General features: G+C 50.9%; 1 protein-coding gene across 2 annotated transcripts in view; it reads left to right on the top strand.

The window, feature by feature from the left end:
- LOC142254283 (hepatocyte nuclear factor 4-beta-like) overlaps positions 1-7,330 on the top strand; it is a 62,326-nt gene extending 54,996 nt beyond the window's left edge. For both annotated transcript variants that reach the window (XM_075325320.1, XM_075325319.1), the window contains exons 7-10: positions 4,414-4,566; positions 4,667-4,903; positions 6,632-6,745; positions 6,869-7,330. In XM_075325320.1, the coding sequence (XP_075181435.1) occupies positions 4,414-4,566; positions 4,667-4,903; positions 6,632-6,745; positions 6,869-6,963 (599 nt within the window). In that variant the 3' untranslated portion in view covers positions 6,964-7,330. The remainder of the gene's footprint in view (positions 1-4,413; positions 4,567-4,666; positions 4,904-6,631; positions 6,746-6,868) is intronic.
- The last annotated feature ends 10,880 nt before the right edge of the window (positions 7,331-18,210 follow it).

The following is an 18,210-nucleotide window of genomic DNA, read 5'->3' as shown; positions in this document are numbered from 1 at the left end:
GGTTTCAGTCCTTTCGAGGTTCGGGCAAGACACAATTCTCCTCGTCCAAAGGGACTCAGAGGACGCAAAGAGTCTCAGATTCCTGGCGGGCTCACGCACGCCCCAAGAAAGCAAATGGAGGAACCGCTTCCAAAGCGGCTACCTCATGACTTCCAGCCCCCCCCCTCCGCATCTCCGGTCGGGGGCAGGCTCTCCCGCTTTTCCGACATTTGGATGTCACAGGTCAAAGACCGGTGGGTGACAAACATTTTGTCTCGCGGGTACAGAATCGAGTTCAGTTCTCGTCCTCCAGCTCGGTTCTTCAGAACCTCCCCACATCCAGACCGAGCAGATGCCCTGCTGCAGGCGGTGGACTCCCTAAGAGCGGAAGGAGTAGTGGTTCCTGTACCGCCTCAGGAACAAGGGCGAGGGTTTTTACTCCAATCTCTTTGTGGTTCCAAAAAAGGACGGCTCGTTCCGTCCTGTTCTGGATCTAAAGCTGCTCAACAAACATGTGCACGCCAGACGGTTCCGGATGGAAACCCTCCGCTCTGTCGTTGCCTCAATGTCTCAAGGAGACTTCCTTGCCTCAATAGACATCAAAGATGCTTATCTCCACGTGCCAATTGCTACAGAACATCAACGTTTTCTACGTTTTGTGATAGGAAACGACCATCTTCAGTTCGTAGCTCTGCCATTCGGTCTGGCGACAGCCCCCCGGGTCTTCACCAAGGTCATGGCGGCGGTGGTAGCAGTCTTGCACTCTCAGGGACACTCGGTGATCCCTTACCTAGACGATCTACTTGTCAAGGCACCCTCTCAAGAGGCATGCCAACTCAGTCTACATGCTACGCTGGAGACTCTACAGACGTTCGGATGGATCATCAACTTTCCAAAGTCGAATCTGTCACCGTCACAGTCGCTAACGTATCTTGGCATGGAGTTTCATACTCGAGCAGCGAGAGTGAAGCTTCCGCTGAACAAGCAGCGGTCCCTACAGACAGGGGTGCAATCCCTCCTTCAAGGCCAGTCGCACCCCTTACGGCGCCTCATGCACTTCCTCGGGAAGATGGTGGCAGCCATGGAAGCAGTTCCCTTTGCGCAGTTTCATCTGCGCCCACTTCAATGGGACATTCTCCGCCAATGGGACGGGAAGTCAACGTCCCTGGACAGGAAAGTCTCTCTTTCCCAGACGGCCAAGGACTCTCTACAATGGTGGCTCCTTCCCACCTCATTGTCTCAGGGAAGATCCTTCCTGCCCCCATCCTGGGCAGTGGTCACGACAGATGCGAGTCTGTCAGGGTGGGGAGCAGTGTTTCTCCACCACAGGGCCCAGGGGACGTGGACTCCGCAGGAGTCCACCCTTCAGATCAATGTTCTGGAAATCAGGGCAGTGTATCTTGCCCTACTGGCCTTCCAACAGTGGCTGGAAGGAAAGCAGATCCGAATCCAGTCGGACAACTCCACAGCGGTGGCATACATCAACCACCAAGGAGGGACGCGCAGTCGGCAAGCATTCCAAGAAGTCCGGCGCATTCTAATGTGGGTGGAGGACACAGCATCCACCATATCCGCGGTTCACATCCCAGGCGTAGAAAATTGGGAAGCAGACTTCCTCAGTCGCCAGGGCATGGACGCAGGGGAGTGGTCCCTTCACCCGGACGTGTTTCAGGAAATCTGTCGCCGATGGGGAGTGCCGGACGTCGACCTAATGGCGTCCCGGCACAACAACAAGGTCCCGGCATTCATGGCGAGGTCGCGCGATCAAAGAGCTCTGGCGGCAGACGCATTAGTTCAAGATTGGTCGCAGTTCCGGCTCCCATACGTCTTCCCACCTCTGGCACTCTTGCCCAGAGTGTTACGCAAGATCAGATCCGATTGCAGCCGCGTCATACTCGTCGCCCCAGACTGGCCGAGGAGATCGTGGTATCCGGATCTGTGGCATCTCACGGTCGGTCGACCGTGGTCACTGCCAGACCGACCAGACTTACTGTCCCAAGGGCCGTTTTTCCATCAGAATTCTGCGGCCCTGAACCTGACTGTGTGGCCATTGAGTCCTGGATCCTAGCGTCCGCAGGATTATCTCAAGGAGTCATAGCCACAATGAGACAAGCTAGAAAGTCAACGTCTGCTAAGATCTACCACAGAACGTGGAAGATTTTCTTATCCTGGTGCTCTGCACAGAGAGTATCCCCTTGGCCATTTGCATTGCCCACCTTTCTTTCCTTCCTGCAATCGGGGTTGGAAAAGGGCTTGTCGCTCAGCTCCCTTAAAGGGCAAGTCTCGGCACTATCTGTGTTTTTTCAGAAGCGTCTAGCACGTCTTCCTAAGGTGCGCACGTTCCTACAGGGGGTCTGTCATATTGTGCCCCCGTACAAGCGGCCGTTAGATCCATGGGATCTGAACAGAGTACTAGTTGCTCTGCAAAAGCCGCCCTTCGAGCCTCTAAAGGACGTTTCCTTTTCTCGCCTGTCACAGAAAGTGGCGTTTCTTGTTGCGATCACATCGCTTCGGCGAGTGTCTGAGCTGGCAGCTCTGTCATCCAAGGCTCCCTTCCTGGTGTTCCACCAGGACAAGGTAGTGCTGCGCCCCATTCCGGAGTTTCTCCCTAAGGTCGTATCCTCGTTTCATCTTAATCAGGATATCTCCTTGCCTTCCTTTTGTCCTCAGCCGGTTCACCGGTATGAAAAGGACTTACGTTTGCTAGATCTGGTGAGAGCACTCAGAATCTATATTTCTCGCACGGCGCCTATCCGCCGTTCAGATGCACTTTTTGTCCTTGTCGCTGGTCCGCGCAAGGGGTCGCAGGCTTCTAAAGCCACCCTGGCTCGATGGATCAAAGAACCAATTCTGGAAGCCTACCGTTCTGCTGGGCTTCCGGTTCCTTCAGGGCTGAAAGCCCACTCAACCAGAGCTGTGGGTGCGTCCTGGGCTTTGCGACACCAGGCTTCGGCTCAACAGGTGTGCCAGGCAGCTACCTGGTCGAGTCTGCACACTTTCACCAAACATTATCAGGTGCATACCTATGCTTCGGCGGATGCCAGCCTAGGTAGAAGAGTCCTGCAGGCGGCAGTGACATCCCCGTAGGGGAGGGCTGTTTTGCAGCTCTAACATGAGGTATTTCTTTACCCACCCAGGGACAGCTTTTGGACGTCCCAATCGTCTGGGTCTCCCAATAGAGCGCTGAAGAAGAAGGGAATTTTGTTACTTACCGTAAATTCCTTTTCTTCTAGCTCTTATTGGGAGACCCAGCACCCGCCCCTGTTGTCCTTCGGGATTTTTTTGTTGTTTGCGGGTACACATGTTGTTCATGTTGAACGGTTTCAGTTCTCCGACGTTATTCGGAGTTAATTTGTTTAAACCAGTTATTGGCTTCCTCCTTCTTGCTTTGGCACTAAAACTGGAGAACCCGTGATACCACGGGGGGGGGGGGTATAGCCAGAAGGGGAGGGGCCTTGCACTTTTTAGTGTAGAGCTTTGTGTGGCCTCCGGAGGGCAGTAGCTATACCCCAATCGTCTGGGTCTCCCAATAAGAGCTAGAAGAAAAGGAATTTACGGTAAGTAACAAAATTCCCTTCTTTCGCTGATCTTTGTGTCATGCTCTGTCCTTTTTTTCGCTGATCTTTGTGCCATGCTTTGTCCTCTTTTTCGCTGATCTCTGTGCCATGCTCTGTCCTCTTTTTCGCTGATCTCTGTGCCATGCTCTGTCCTCTTTTTCGCTGATCTCTGTGCCATGCTTTGTCCTCTTTTTCGCTGATCTTTGTGCCATTCTCTGTCCTCTTTTTCGCTGATCTCTGTGCCATGCTCTGTCCTCTTTGTGCCATGCTTTGTCCTCTTTTTCGCTGATCTTTGTGTCATGCTCTGTCCTTTTTTTCGCTGATCTCTGTGCCATGCTCTGTCCTCTTTTTCACTGACCTTTGTGCCATGCTCTGTCCTCTTTTTCGCTGACCTTTGTGCCATGCTTTGTCCTCTTTTTCGCTGATCTTTGTGTCATGCTCTGTCCTCTTTTTCGCTGATCTCTGTGCCATGCTCTGTCCTCTTTTTCACTGACCTTTGTGCCATGCTCTGTCCTCTTTTTCGCTGACCTTTGTGCCATGCTTTGTCCTCTTTTTCGCTGATCTTTGTGCCATGCTCTGTCCTTTTTTTCGCTGATCTTTGTGCCATGCTTTGTCCTCTTTTTCGCTGATCTTTGTGCCATGCTCTGTCCTCTTTTTCGCTGATCTTTGTGCCATGCTCTGTCCTCTTTTTCGCTGATCTTTGTGTCATGCTCTGTCCTCTTTTTCGCTGATCTTTGTACCATGCTCTGTCCTCTTTTTCCTGTTACTTTATCGCGGCTTTTCCAGTTCCACACCGCCTACGTGTATGATGGGGGGGATAATGGTGTACCGTCACCCGCTCCTCCATGATTCTTCACCTTTCTCTTGCTCCCTGCAGGTAATGACTTCATTATCCCCATGCAGTGTCCGGAGCTGGAGATCGCCCGGGTGGCGGTCAGGATCCTGGACGAGCTGGTGAAGCCTTTACGGGAGATCCAGATCGATGATAACGAGTACGCTTGCCTCAAAGCCATTATATTTTTTGATCCCGGTAAGTGGCCGGTAAGGAGGAGGAGACCTGACCTGCAGGGGCGGGGCCTGAGGACATGGCGGCTGCTCGGGTCTCTGACCGGCGTTTTGTCTCTCCATAGACTGTAAGGGGCTCAGCGACTCCAGTAAAGTGAAGAACATGCGGTTCCAGGTGCAGGTGAACCTAGAGGATTACATCAATGACCGGCAGTACGACTCCAGGGGGCGCTTCAGCGACCTCCTCCTGCTCCTGCCCCCGCTGCAAAGCATCACCTGGCAGATGATCGAGCAGGTGCAATTCGCCAAGTTGTTTGGGATGGCGCGGATCGACAGCCTGCTGCAGGAAATGTTACTGGGAGGTAAAGACTCACCGGGGCCCCTGACAGCTCAATACTGGGGCGATACATTGTAACGACTGAGGGAGGCGTCCAGACACTTGATAGTAACCTGTATCTGGTACACATTCTATAATCAGTGAGTAGTCATGAACAGATCATTGTTATGGTGCTGTAGTTGTGTACTGACGGTGATAGTGGGGCTGTAGTTGTGTGTTTCTGGTACTGTAGTCATTAGTGATGAGTGAGCTTGCGCGCCACAACTCCTTTCTCATTCCAGCCTCGGAATCAAGTATCGGCGTTAAAAAATGTTTGTGTTTCCTATTGACTTCAATAATATTCGAGTCTCATCTGAGATTCCTGATGTCTGATCGAGTAACATGCATTGGGGAGCACGTTTACTCATCACTAGTAGTCGTGTATTGACAGTGCCGCTAGTACTCTAGTCAGGTACAGATTATTGTTCTGGTGATGTAGTTGTGTACTGACTGTGATTCTGCTGCTGTACTGTAGTAATGTATTGATGGTGATTCTGGTTCTGTAGTCATGTTCTGTCAATGGTTCTGCTGCTATAGTCGTGTACTGAAGCTTAAACCCTATATACGGTCCTGTACACAGCTTCTTATAAAGCGCCTCCACCCACTTTCACCGTCAGTACACAACTACAGAACCATAACAATCATCTGTTCATGACTACAACACCGGCAGCACTATTAATACATGACTACAGCACCAGAATCACCATCAGTGCACGACTACAGCACCAGAATTACCGTCAGTGCACGATTACAGCACTAGAACCACCATGAGTACACAACTTCAGCACTATAACAATGATCTGTTCACCACCGGCAGCACTGTCAATACATGACTACAACACCAGAATCACCATCAGTGCACGACTACAGCACTAGAACCACCGTCAGTACACAATTACAGCACCATAACAATGATCAAATGAAATAGACGATGCGACCAGCACAAGATCATTCTTGAAATTCGTAAAATCATTATTTAATCTGTTAAACTTCAAAGAATAAGTCCAGAGGTACAGAGCAAAGTTTGAAAGCCTCTTAACCACTTATGAGCTGTACCTTTGTGGTGGACATATTGTTTGAATTTTAACGTATGAAATAAATTTCGATTTTACTAATTTCAAGGATGATCTTGAGCCGGTCGCATAGTCTCTTTTTCCCTGGATCTATTGTTTTGTCCGTGCACTTCAGACAGGTGAGCTGACCCTTTTCTCCACTTGTACCATAACAATGATCAGTACATGACTTCACCATCATTGGCATGGTCAATGCATGACTACAGCACCAGAACCATCATCAGTACCCAATTACAGCACCAAGCTTAGTACAGTGAACAATTACAATGACAGGTCGGCTCCTGCCATGCGTGTTTGTAGTGCATGAAATTGAACTCCCAGTGAATGCTTAATGTAAGGGGACGATGAGAGTTGTTTCTCCCGGTCATTAGAGTATAGACCGCTCAGGTCACAGCAGTGATGAGATAGTCAGGAGCATGATTACACATGTCACGGGTAACGTATAGACTCTCCGTCAGCACAGAATGACTGTTCACACCACGTCCTCATCATTACCCACTCCTGATTTTGGCTACAATACCGCGTGCACGTGGCTGTATTGGTGGCCGCTCCATGGTGTTGGGTGCAGGCGGCTCCTGTGTTCATATGGTCGCGCCTGCACCACCTGCTGGTCTCTCGTTCATCCTGAATCTCTGTTGCAGGGTCGGCGGTGGCGGATGGCGGCCATCATTACCTGCACGCAGCCCCCTCCAGTCTGAGCCTGGAGCTCCTGCCCGCTCACACCCTGCAGGCTGCCCCCCAGGATCTGCCCTCAGGTGAGCCCGTGGACGGCAGGGTCACGTGCAGCAGCCGCACCGCCGGCTCGTCCCCCACTGACCGCGCACACGGATTTATCTCCGGATTTCAACCCTCAACCATGGTCTTTTCTTCTTCTGCAGAATCTTCTGACCAGTCGCTCCCATCTCCATCCACCACTGGGGGCGCCGTTCCCATCCTGCACCGCACCGTCATCGCCAAGACAGAGATCTTATAGGACTGGAGCAGTCGGGTCGCCCTGCCGCGTATGGAAAGGAAAAGGGACCGGTGCGTCATAAAGTAGGACGATGGAGCCACATCTGATAGAGACGAGAAAAATCAGCCACATCCCGGACCGGAGGCAGAACGGACGAGGCACGGAGCAAAGCGGCATAAAATACTCCCCCTCTGCAAGAAGGACCCCACAATCTGCAAAGAGCCGACACCAGGAACTCAAGAAAAACAGCAAAACCCCCCAAATTATTGTCAAATACGGCGCAATGTAAAACGCACAAATGCACTAAATACCAACACCACGAGCGTGAAAAACGGATATCCCCTGCAATAAATATTCCCAGAAAAAGCCGAATCCTCATCTCTGTAACTATAATACTGCTCCCTATATACAGGAATGTAACTGCTATAATACTGCTCCTCTGTACAAGAATATATCTACTATAATACTGCCCCCTATATACAAGAATATATCTACTATAATACTGCCCCTATGTACAAGAATATAACTACTATAATACTGCCCCCTATATACAAGAATATAACTACTATAATACTGCTCCTATGTACAAGAATATAACTACTATAATACTGCTCCTATATACAAGAATATATCTACTATAATACTGCCCCTATGTACAAGAATATATCTACTATAATACTGCCCCCTATATACAAGAATATATCTACTATAATACTGCCCCTATGTACAAGAATATAACTACTATAATACTGCCCCTATATACAAGAATATAACTACTATAATACTGCCCCTATGTACAAGAATATAACTACTATAATACTGCTCCTATGTACAAGAATATAACTACTATAATACTGCCCCCTATGTACAAGAATATAACTACTATAATACTGCCCCTATGTACAAGAATATAACTACTATAATACTGCCCCCTATGTACAAGAATATAACTACTATAATACTGCTCCTCTATACAAGAATATAACTACTATAATACTGCCCCCTATGTACAAGAATATAACTACTATAATACTGTTCCTCTGTACAAGAATATAACTACTATAATACTGCCCCTATGTACAAGAATATAACTACTATAATACTGCCCCTATGTACAAGAATATATCTACTATAATACTGCTCCTATATACAAGAATATAACTACTATAATACTGCCCCTATGTACAGGAATATAACTACTATAATACTGCCCCCTATGTACAAGAATATAACTACTATAATACTGCTCCTCTGTACAAGAATATATCTACTATAATACTGCCCCTATGTACAAGAATATAACTACTATAATACTGCCCCCTATGTACAAGAATATAACTACTATAATACTGCCCCCTATGTACAAGAATATAACTGCTATAATACTGCCCCCTATGTACAAGAATATAACTACTATAATACTGCCCCTATGTACAAGAATATAACTACTATAATACTGCCCCTATATACAAGAATATATCTACTATAATACTGCTCCTATGTACAAGAATATAACTACTATAATACTGCTCCTCTGTACAAGAATATAACTACTATAATACTGCCCCTATGTACAAGAATATAACTACTATAATACTGCTCCTCTGTACAAGAATATAACTACTATAATACTGCTCCTCTGTACAAGAATATAACTACTATAATACTGCCCCTATATACAAGAATATAGCTACTATAATACTGCCCCCTATGTACAAGAATATAACTACTATAATACTGCCCCTATATACAGGAATATAACTACTATAATACTGCCCCCTATGTACAAGAATATAACTACTATAATACTGTCCCCTATGTACAAGAATATAACTACTATAATACTGCTCATATGTACAAGAATAAACTACTATAATACTGCCCCTATGTACAAGAATATAACCACTATAATACTGCCCTTATGTACAAGAATATAACTACTATAATACTGCTCATATGTACAAGAATATAACTACTATAATACTGCCCCTATGTACAAGAATATAACTACTACAATACTGCTCCTATGTACAAGAATATAACCACTATAATACTGCCCCTATATACAAGAATAACAAGAATATAACTACTATAATACTGCCCCTATATACAATAATATAACTACTATAATACTGCCCCTATGTACAAGAATATAACTACTATAATACTGCCCCTATGTATAAGAATATAACTACTATAATACTGCCCTATGTACAAGAATATAACTACTATAATACTGCCTCCTATGTACAAGAATATAACTACTATAATACTGCCCTATGTACAAGAATATAACTACTATAATACTGCCTCCTATGTACAAGAATATAACTACTATAATACTGCCCTATGTACAAGAATATAACTATTATAATACTGCCCCTATGTACAAGAATATAACTACTATAATACTGCCCCTATATACAATAATATAACTACTATAATACTGCCCCTATGTACAAGAATATAACTACTATAATACTGCCCCTATGTATAAGAATATAACTACTATAATACTGCCCTATGTACAAGAATATAACTACTATAATACTGCCTCCTATGTACAAGAATATAACTACTATAATACTGCCCTATGTACAAGAATATAACTACTATAATACTGCCCCTATGTACAAGAATATAACTACTATAATACTGCCCCTATATACAATAATATAACTACTATAATACTGCCCCTATGTACAAGAATATAACTACTATAATACTGCCTCCTATGTACAAGAATATAACTACTATAATACTGCCCCTATGTATAAGAATATAACTACTATAATACTGCCCTATGTACAAGAATATAACTACTATAATACTGCCTCCTATGTACAAGAATATAACTACTATAATACTGCCCCTATGTATAAGAATATAACTACTATAATACTGCCCTATGTACAAGAATATAACTACTATAATACTGCCCCTATGTATAAGAATATAACTACTATAATACTGCCCTATGTACAAGAATATAACTATTATAATACTGCCCCTATATACAATAATATAACTACTATAATACTGCCCCTATGTACAAGAATATAACTACTATAATACTGCCTCCTATGTACAAGAATATAACTACTATAATACTGCCCCTATGTATAAGAATATAACTACTATAATACTGCCCTATGTACAAGAATATACCTACTATAATACTGCCTCCTATGTACAAGAATATAACTACTATAATACTGCCCTATGTACAAGAATATAACTACTATAATACTGCTCCTATGTACAAGAATATAACTACTATAATACTGCCCCTATGTACAAGAATATAACTACTATAATACTGCCCCTATGTACAAGAATATAACTACTATAATACTGCCCCTATATACAGGAATATAACTACTATAATACTGCCCCCTATGTACAAGAATATAACTACTATAATACTGCCCCTATGTAGTAGATGATAGTGATGTGACGCTCGGTGGTGGACGTCTCATTGTTGCTGGTTGTACAGATCTGGCAGATGACAGACACAATGGTTATGTACATTTGAAGAGGGGAGCCCGGTGATTGCCAGCAGCGCTCTCCTTGACTTCAAACGTGTGTGGTGCATGTGTCCCACTGCTGGAGGGTGCGACACTTACTTGCACCCTCGATGGCTCGTCCTTCACCCCATTGCCGGTCACGGTCATAGACATCGCACTTGGGCAGCTCATCACCGAGAACAGGTTTTTTTTTTTTAACTAAAACTGTAGCTTCCTTTCTTCAGCTTTCGTTCTTCATAGGAGACATCTTCTATCTTCACAGAAAACTCTCAGTCTTCACAATAACCTTCCTAGGACAGACATGCACCTTTCCCCGTGTTACTGTTCTGCTGCCGCTGCTCAATGGAGTCACCCATCTGGCCGGCCCTCGCCCCATCTGGCCGGCCCTCGCCCCATCTGGCCGGCCCTCGCCCCATCTGGCCGGCCCTCGCCCCATCTGGCCGGCCCTCGCCCCATCTGGCCGGCCCTCGCCCCATCTGGCCGGCCCTCGCACTATTCCTCCAGCAGCAGAGTCTGACTTCTATGGTCCCTGTCTCTTGCAGCCGTGCCCATAGAAGGTCTGGGAAAACCCTGATCCAGAGCTGGTGATCCCAGGACCTCCTGCGCAGCACACTACTGCATCGTCACTACACTAAAACTGACCTGACTCCCCTGCCCTGTCTGCCCAACTCACTCTTTACTCCGCCCACTGATCCCTGTCTCCTAGGAAACCACTGTATCAATATCTGATCTGCTGACACCTACAGCTCCTCTTGGAACACATTGTATCTACCCTTCCCCTCCTGCACACTTGTCTCTAGGTTGCACTAAATCTTACCTTAAACATTCTATATTATTATTCCTATACCTTACACATCATAATATCTCCTGTAATAAAAGACCTTATATAAAACAAACATATTACATACATTAAACATTTATGTTACAGCAGTGTATAGGAGGAGAGGGAGCGAATCCACCACCTCTTACATTCCTCCCTACTAAATACTGGCAGTCCCTTACCAGAGCTTCACTAAGGAGTACAAGTTTATTAAAACGCATTTGTCATATACTTTTGAGTCCATTTAATCATCTAGGCAGCAGATGATAAAAGAAAGTCCTTCAATCAATTGCCTGTCGGCGACAGTCAGTTTTATTCTGCTGGACAGAACATACGCCGACCTGTTCAGACACAGCGCGACACAGTCCGAGGGTCCTCTTTTGCTCTGGGACCACAAGTCCTTTCCTCCTCCCCTCTCTGCAGATGCCAGAACTGCACAAACAGAACTGACGCGAAGCACCAGGGATGAACACAGGTCCACGGATAAAAGTTCTTGGGGAAAGGTGGGCAACGTCTTTGGGACAAAAAGGCAATGTTCAAAGGGCGACAGGCAGGTAATAAGCTGACTCATCTCCGCCCGAGCCATCGGCATTCCACCATAAGGGAGCGCAAGAGGAGCAAATAAACTAGGGAGGGGAGAAACAAATAAACAGTACCTTTGTTGGTTATTGATGCTGTGGGGTCTCCAGACCACCGCCTTCAGCAGCACGTGCAATCTCTGCCTCTGCACCAGGCACAATAGACAGGGAACGCCTCACCACAGATGGGGCCGCTCACATCAAGGGGTCCATCAATATCGTCCCGCTAGGACACGGAAAAGTCCTTTCAAGTAGGTGCAACTGGCACAACAAAAAGGGACCTCCGTTGGGGTTATCCTCATTTGAGGCATAGTCATCACTTGTCTACTGTTTTTTGGAAGTGGAAAAATCTTCCCACAAATATGAGCTCCCTCTCCTCACGTGGCCAGCATCGGGGCCTCGTGGAGTTTCCACTTTCAAAAACCCCACTCAGCGTCCCGATGCAAAAAGACTATCGCAGCAGATCGGATGACCCCTCTCCACTGCAGCCGCCTCAACGAGAACCGAATCTCCGGTGCCATCTTTCCAGATGAATCCACGGCCGCGCCAGGGGTCATAGACGGCCACTTCTCCCTCTGATGCCAACTGCTAGTACCTGGCGATAGGCGACTGCCGGGGCTCCGAATTCCATCCTCGTAAAGTCCGTTGTCAGCCTCTGCCAGAGTCCGTCCGGCAAAACCCTGGAGCAGCCGCTGTATCTCAACACTCCGGTCCCGTTTGGCTGGCTCACCTCCAGGTATGCCCTCCATAGGTGGCGCCTCTGCCATCGTCTAACTGAAGCGCCTTCATAACTGCAATGGCGCCAGTCAACCACATTTGGGGAGTCTCCCCTCTCCGGACCTAGTCTTCCAGGGTGGGGCCTCTTCTGGCTCTTCCTCCCGTCTCTTTTGGGCCGCCGCCCATTATCCCTCAACTTCTTGGGAAGGGTGGTCCTTTACTTCCTTGTACACCTGCCGGAGGTGGACACCAACTTTCGTGGGATTTCACTTCTTTCCCGCCTTTACAACAGTCGGGGCCAATTTCGCCCCCTTTTCTTCACCCCTGGACTTCCCAATGGTGGCATCTCCTTAGCAGATGAAGCCGTCTCACCAACTGCCCTTGTTTCACACTCAAGGGCGCGGGTCACCTCCTTCTCTTCACCCAAGTCAACATAACATGGTGGATCTCAGGGCATACGTTCCTCCCGAATCTTCGAGCCTTCTGAACAGCGTTACGTGCTCTTTTTCTTTGGGGGCGCCCATGATGGGTGTTTCCCCGGCTCGGGCTTCAGCCAGGTCTTGGTCTTGGTTTCCTTTAGGCGTCGTCCCCTTGGTCCGTCTTGACAGTGTTTGCAGGGATTGACCCGGCTTGCAGGGCCTCTTGAAGAGGGGAGCCCAGTGATGACCGGCAACGCTCCCCTCAACTTCATCAAACAGGTGTGGTGCATGTGTCCTGCCCGGGATGGGGGTGCGACACTTACCTGCGCCTTCGATGGCTCGTTCTTCACTGGTCACTGTCATGGACATGGCACTTGGGCAGCTCATCACCGAGAACAGTTTGTTGTGAACTCAAAATTTAAAGGGAACCTGTCCCTGATGTGTAGGACAGGCGGTGCGGTCGAATGGGCGTCACTGTTCTCTGGCCCTGCGCCTCCTCTTTCGGCCATCTTTGTCCACCTTCTGAAGCTAGTGAGGATAACGCGTTGTATGCCATCTCCACTAGCCGGCAGCGAGGTCCTGCGCAGGCGCACTTTGATCTGCCCTGAGCAGCGGGCGTGAGAGCGAATCCACCACCTCCTACGGGATGTATCTAAGCTGCAGAGATGAGATACCCTGCGTCTCCTCCGGTGGTGTGGTCAGTTGGGCTCTCCTTCCTGTACACCGCCCCGGCACACGCAGTGCCGCAGAAGCTTGCTTTGTGTGTTCTGCAGCAGCTGCGGTCTGCACAGGGCGGGTCGCCTCCGGCAGCGGGAGGGTTAACCCCAGATGAACTCCTGGAGGTCGGAGACAATTAGAACCTTCCAGGTGTCAAATCTCTTAATCCCATCAGCTGTAACCATGGAGACGGATGACAGCACCGATAATCCTGCGCCAACGCCGATACCCGGCAGCCAGCGTCCCGGCACGCAGTGCTCCCAGGGCAGGAGGGGGACGGGAGTAGTGATCTCCGGGGAGGACAGGTCCATTAGAGCGCAAGCTCCTGTGTCCGAGTCTGAAACCTCACAACAATAAATCATACAATGTCTGCGACTGCTCCTGGAGTTCAGCTCTGAGGTCTGTGTGCACCGCGCCACCGCCGCAGATTATCACACAACCGGGATTATACTCAGATGATCCGTCACATTCCTCCATCATCCGCGTCACCGGCAACATCGGAGCCGCCCGTCACATTCCCCCATCATCCGCGTCACCAGCAACATCGGAGCCGCCCGTCACCGTCACATTCCTCCATCACCCGCATCACCGGCAACATCGGAGCGCCCGTCACATTCCCCCATCATCCGCGTCACCGGGAACATTGGAGCCGTCCGTCACCGTCACATTCCCCCATCATCCGCATCACCAGCAACTTCGGAGCCGCCGGTCACATTCCCCCATCATCCGCGTCACCGGCAACATCGGAGCCGCCCGTCACATTCCTCCATCATCCGCGTCACCGGCAACATCGGAGCCGCCCGTCACATTCCCCCATCATCCGCATCACCGGCAACATCGGAGCCGCCCGTCACATTCCTCCATCACCCGCATCACCGGCAACATCGGAGCGCCCGTCACATTCCCCCATCATCCGCGTCACCGGGAACATCGGAGCCGTCCGTCACTGTCACATTCCCCCATCATCCGCATCACCAGCAACTTCGGAGCCGCCGGTCACATTCCCCCATCATCCGCGTCACCGGCAACATCGGAGCCGTCTGTCACATTCCCCCATCATCCGCATCACCGGCAACATCGGAGCCGCCCGTCACCGTCACATTCCCCCATCATCCGCATCACCAGCAACATCGGAGCCGCCCGTCACATTCCCCCATCATCCTCATCACCGGCAACATCGGAGCCGTCCGTCACATTCCTCCATCATCCGCATCACCGGCAACATCGGAGCCGCCCGTCACATTCCCCCATCATCCGCGTCACCGGCAACATCGGAGCCGCCGGTCACATTCCTCCATCATCCGCATCACCGGCAACATCGGAGCCGCCCGTCACATTCCTCAATCATCCGCATCACCGGCAACATCGGAGCCGCCCGTCACATTCCCCCATCATCCGCGTCACCGGCAACATCGGAGCCGCCCGTCACATTCCCCCATCATCCGCATCACCGGCAACATCGGAGCCGTCCGTCACATTCCCCCATCATCCGCATCACCGGCAACATCGGAGCCGCCCGTCACATTCCTCCATCATCCGCATCACCGGCAACATCGGAGCCGCCCGTCACATTCCCCCATCATCCGCATCACCGGCAACATCGGAGCCGCCGGTCACATTCCTCCATCATCCGCATCACCGGCAACATCGGAGCGCCCGTCACATTCCCCCATCATCCGCATCACCGGCAACATCGGAGCCGCCCGTCACATTCCTCCATCATCCGGATCACCGGCAACATCGGAGCGCCCGTCACATTCCCCCATCATCCGCATCACCGGCAACATCGGAGCCGCCCGTCACATTCCCCCATCATCCGCATCACCGGCAACATCGGAGCCGCCCGTCACATTCCTCCATCATCCGCGTCACCGGCAACATCGGATCCGCCCGTCACATTCCCCCATCATCCGCGTCACCGGCAACATCGGAGCGCCCGTCACATTCCCCCATCATCCGCGTCACCGGCAACATCGGAGCCGCCCGTCACATTCCCCCATCATCCGCGTCACCGGCAACATCGGAGCCGCCCGTCACATTCCCCCATCATCCGCGTCACCGGCAACATCGGAGCCGCCCGTCACATTCCCCCATCATCCGCGTCACCGGCAACATCGGAGCCGCCCGTCACATTCCCCCATCATCCGCATCACCGGCAACATCGGAGCCGTCCGTCACATTCCTCCATCATCCGCATCACCGGCAACATCGGAGCCGCCCGTCACATTCCCCCATCATCCGCATCACCGGCAACATCGGAGCTGTCCGTCACATTCCTCCATCATCCGCATCACCGGCAACATCGGAGCCGCCCGTCACATTCCTCCATCATCCGCATCACCGTCAACATCGGAGCCGCCCGTCACATTCCTCCATCATCCGCATCACCGGCAACATCGGAGCCGCCCGTCACATTCCTCCATCATCCGCATCACCGGCAACATCGGAGCCGTCCGTCACATTCCTCCATCATCCGCATCACCGGCAACATCGGAGCCGCCCGTAACATTCCCCCATCATCCGCATCACCGGCAACATCGGAGCCGTCCGTCACATTCCTCCATCATCCGCATCACCGGCAACATCGGAGCCGTCCGTCACATTCCCCCATCATCCGCATCACCGGCAACATCGGAGCCGCCCGTAACATTCCCCCATCATCCGCATCACCGGCAACATCGGAGCCGCCCGTCACAGTCACTTTCCTCCATGCAGAGCTGCAGTTGGTATAAGACCACCCGGACCGTCCACCACTCCATCCAGCCGGACCGTCCACCACTCCATCCAGCCGGACCGTCCACCACTTCCTCCAGCCGGACCCTCCACCACTTCCTCCAGCCGGACCCTCCACCACTTCCTCCAGCCGGACCCTCCACCACTCCATCCAGCCGGACCCTCCACCACTCCATCCAGCCGGACCCTCCACCACTCCATCCAGCCGGACCCTCCACCACTCCATCCAGCCGGACCCTCCACCACTCCATCCAGCCGGACCCTCCACCACTCCATCCAGCCGGACCCTCCACCACTCCATCCAGCCGGACCGTCCACCACTCCATCCAGCCGGACCATCCACCACTCCATCCAGCCGGGGAGCGGAAGATGTAGCCACACCCCCTGCACTGACTGACAGCAGGTTGTATCAACCTCCCCGGACCCGTCTGCAGCCACACCCCCTGGACTGACTGTCAACAGGTTGTATCACCGTCCCCGGACCCGTCTGCAGCCACGCCTCCCGCACTGACTGTCAACAGGTTGTATCACCCTCCCCTGACCCGTCTGCAGAAGGTGCTGACACCACGGAGCGATCCCCATTTACAGAGAGAAACGAGTTCAATACTTTATTTCACAAATCAGTGCATAAGAGAACTCCCATCATCCGCAGCGTCTGCCGACATCAGAGAGCGGCCGTCCCGGGATGACGCATCACAATGAGGAGGAAGCGGCAGCAGCCGGCATCAGCTCCACCGCCAGCTCCACCGCCGAGTGCTCATGCTGGGACATTAGTGTCTTATACAAGGGACATCCATGAAAGCAGAAGCAGCCACTGCTGTACAGCAGGACGACGCCCGGTCACCGAGTAACCGAGCAACAGCGCGGAGCTCCGCCAACAGACGGTGCGACACACAGCCAGCCCCCCCCCCCCAGTGCCGCACAGCCAGCCCCCCCCCCCGTGCCGCACAGCCAGCCCCCCCCCCGTGCCGCACAGCCAGCCCCCCCCCCGTGCCGCACAGCCAGCCCCCCCCAGTGCCGCACAGCCAGCCCCCCCCCCCCCCCGTGCCGCACAGCCAGCCCCCCCCAGTGCCGCACAGCCAGCCCCCCCCAGTGCCGCACAGCCAGCCCCCCCCAGTGCCGCACAGCCAGCCCCCCCCAGTGCCGCACAGCCAGCCCCCCCCAGTGCCGCACAGCCAGCCCCCCCCAGTGCCGCACAGCCAGCCCCCCCCAGTGCCGCACAGCCAGCCCCCCCCAGTGCCGCACAGCCAGCCCCCCCCAGTGCCGCACAGCCAGCCCCCCCAGTGCCGCACAGCCAGCCCCCCCAGTGCCGCACAGCCAGCCCACTATTACACATCATCTAACACTCTGCATTATACTCCAGTCACCTCCAAAGCTGCATTCATGGTTCTGCTGGTTTCTTGTAAGCCCTCTGTCTAATACAGATGAACACTACAGAGGGGCTTTCTGCCCGGGGGGCGCTATCTACAAGGACCTTCTCCCCCTGGTACTACATCTCCCCCACAAGCCTGGCCAGCACTGCAGATAATAATGCAATGTATAAGGTGTCTGCATCTAAGCTGTGACGATTCTATGGGAGCGTCGGCTAGCTGTATTGTGACCGCAGCTCCGGATGTGACCACAAAATAAAAAGTGATAAAGCAAAATTATGAATGCAGCTCCAGATGTGACTGGAGAAGACGTGATAAAGCAGAATGGTAAATGCAGCTCTGGAGGTGACTGGTGCTTCCAAACGCAATAAATATTAGCTGCAGCAT

Source organism: Anomaloglossus baeobatrachus, chromosome 10 (genome assembly GCF_048569485.1).
Source record: "Anomaloglossus baeobatrachus isolate aAnoBae1 chromosome 10, aAnoBae1.hap1, whole genome shotgun sequence".
In the NCBI taxonomy this organism is placed as follows: Eukaryota; Metazoa; Chordata; class Amphibia; order Anura; family Aromobatidae; genus Anomaloglossus; species Anomaloglossus baeobatrachus.
The sequence above is the reverse complement of the archived record's forward strand: the minus strand, read 5'-3'. Positions and strand labels throughout refer to the sequence as shown.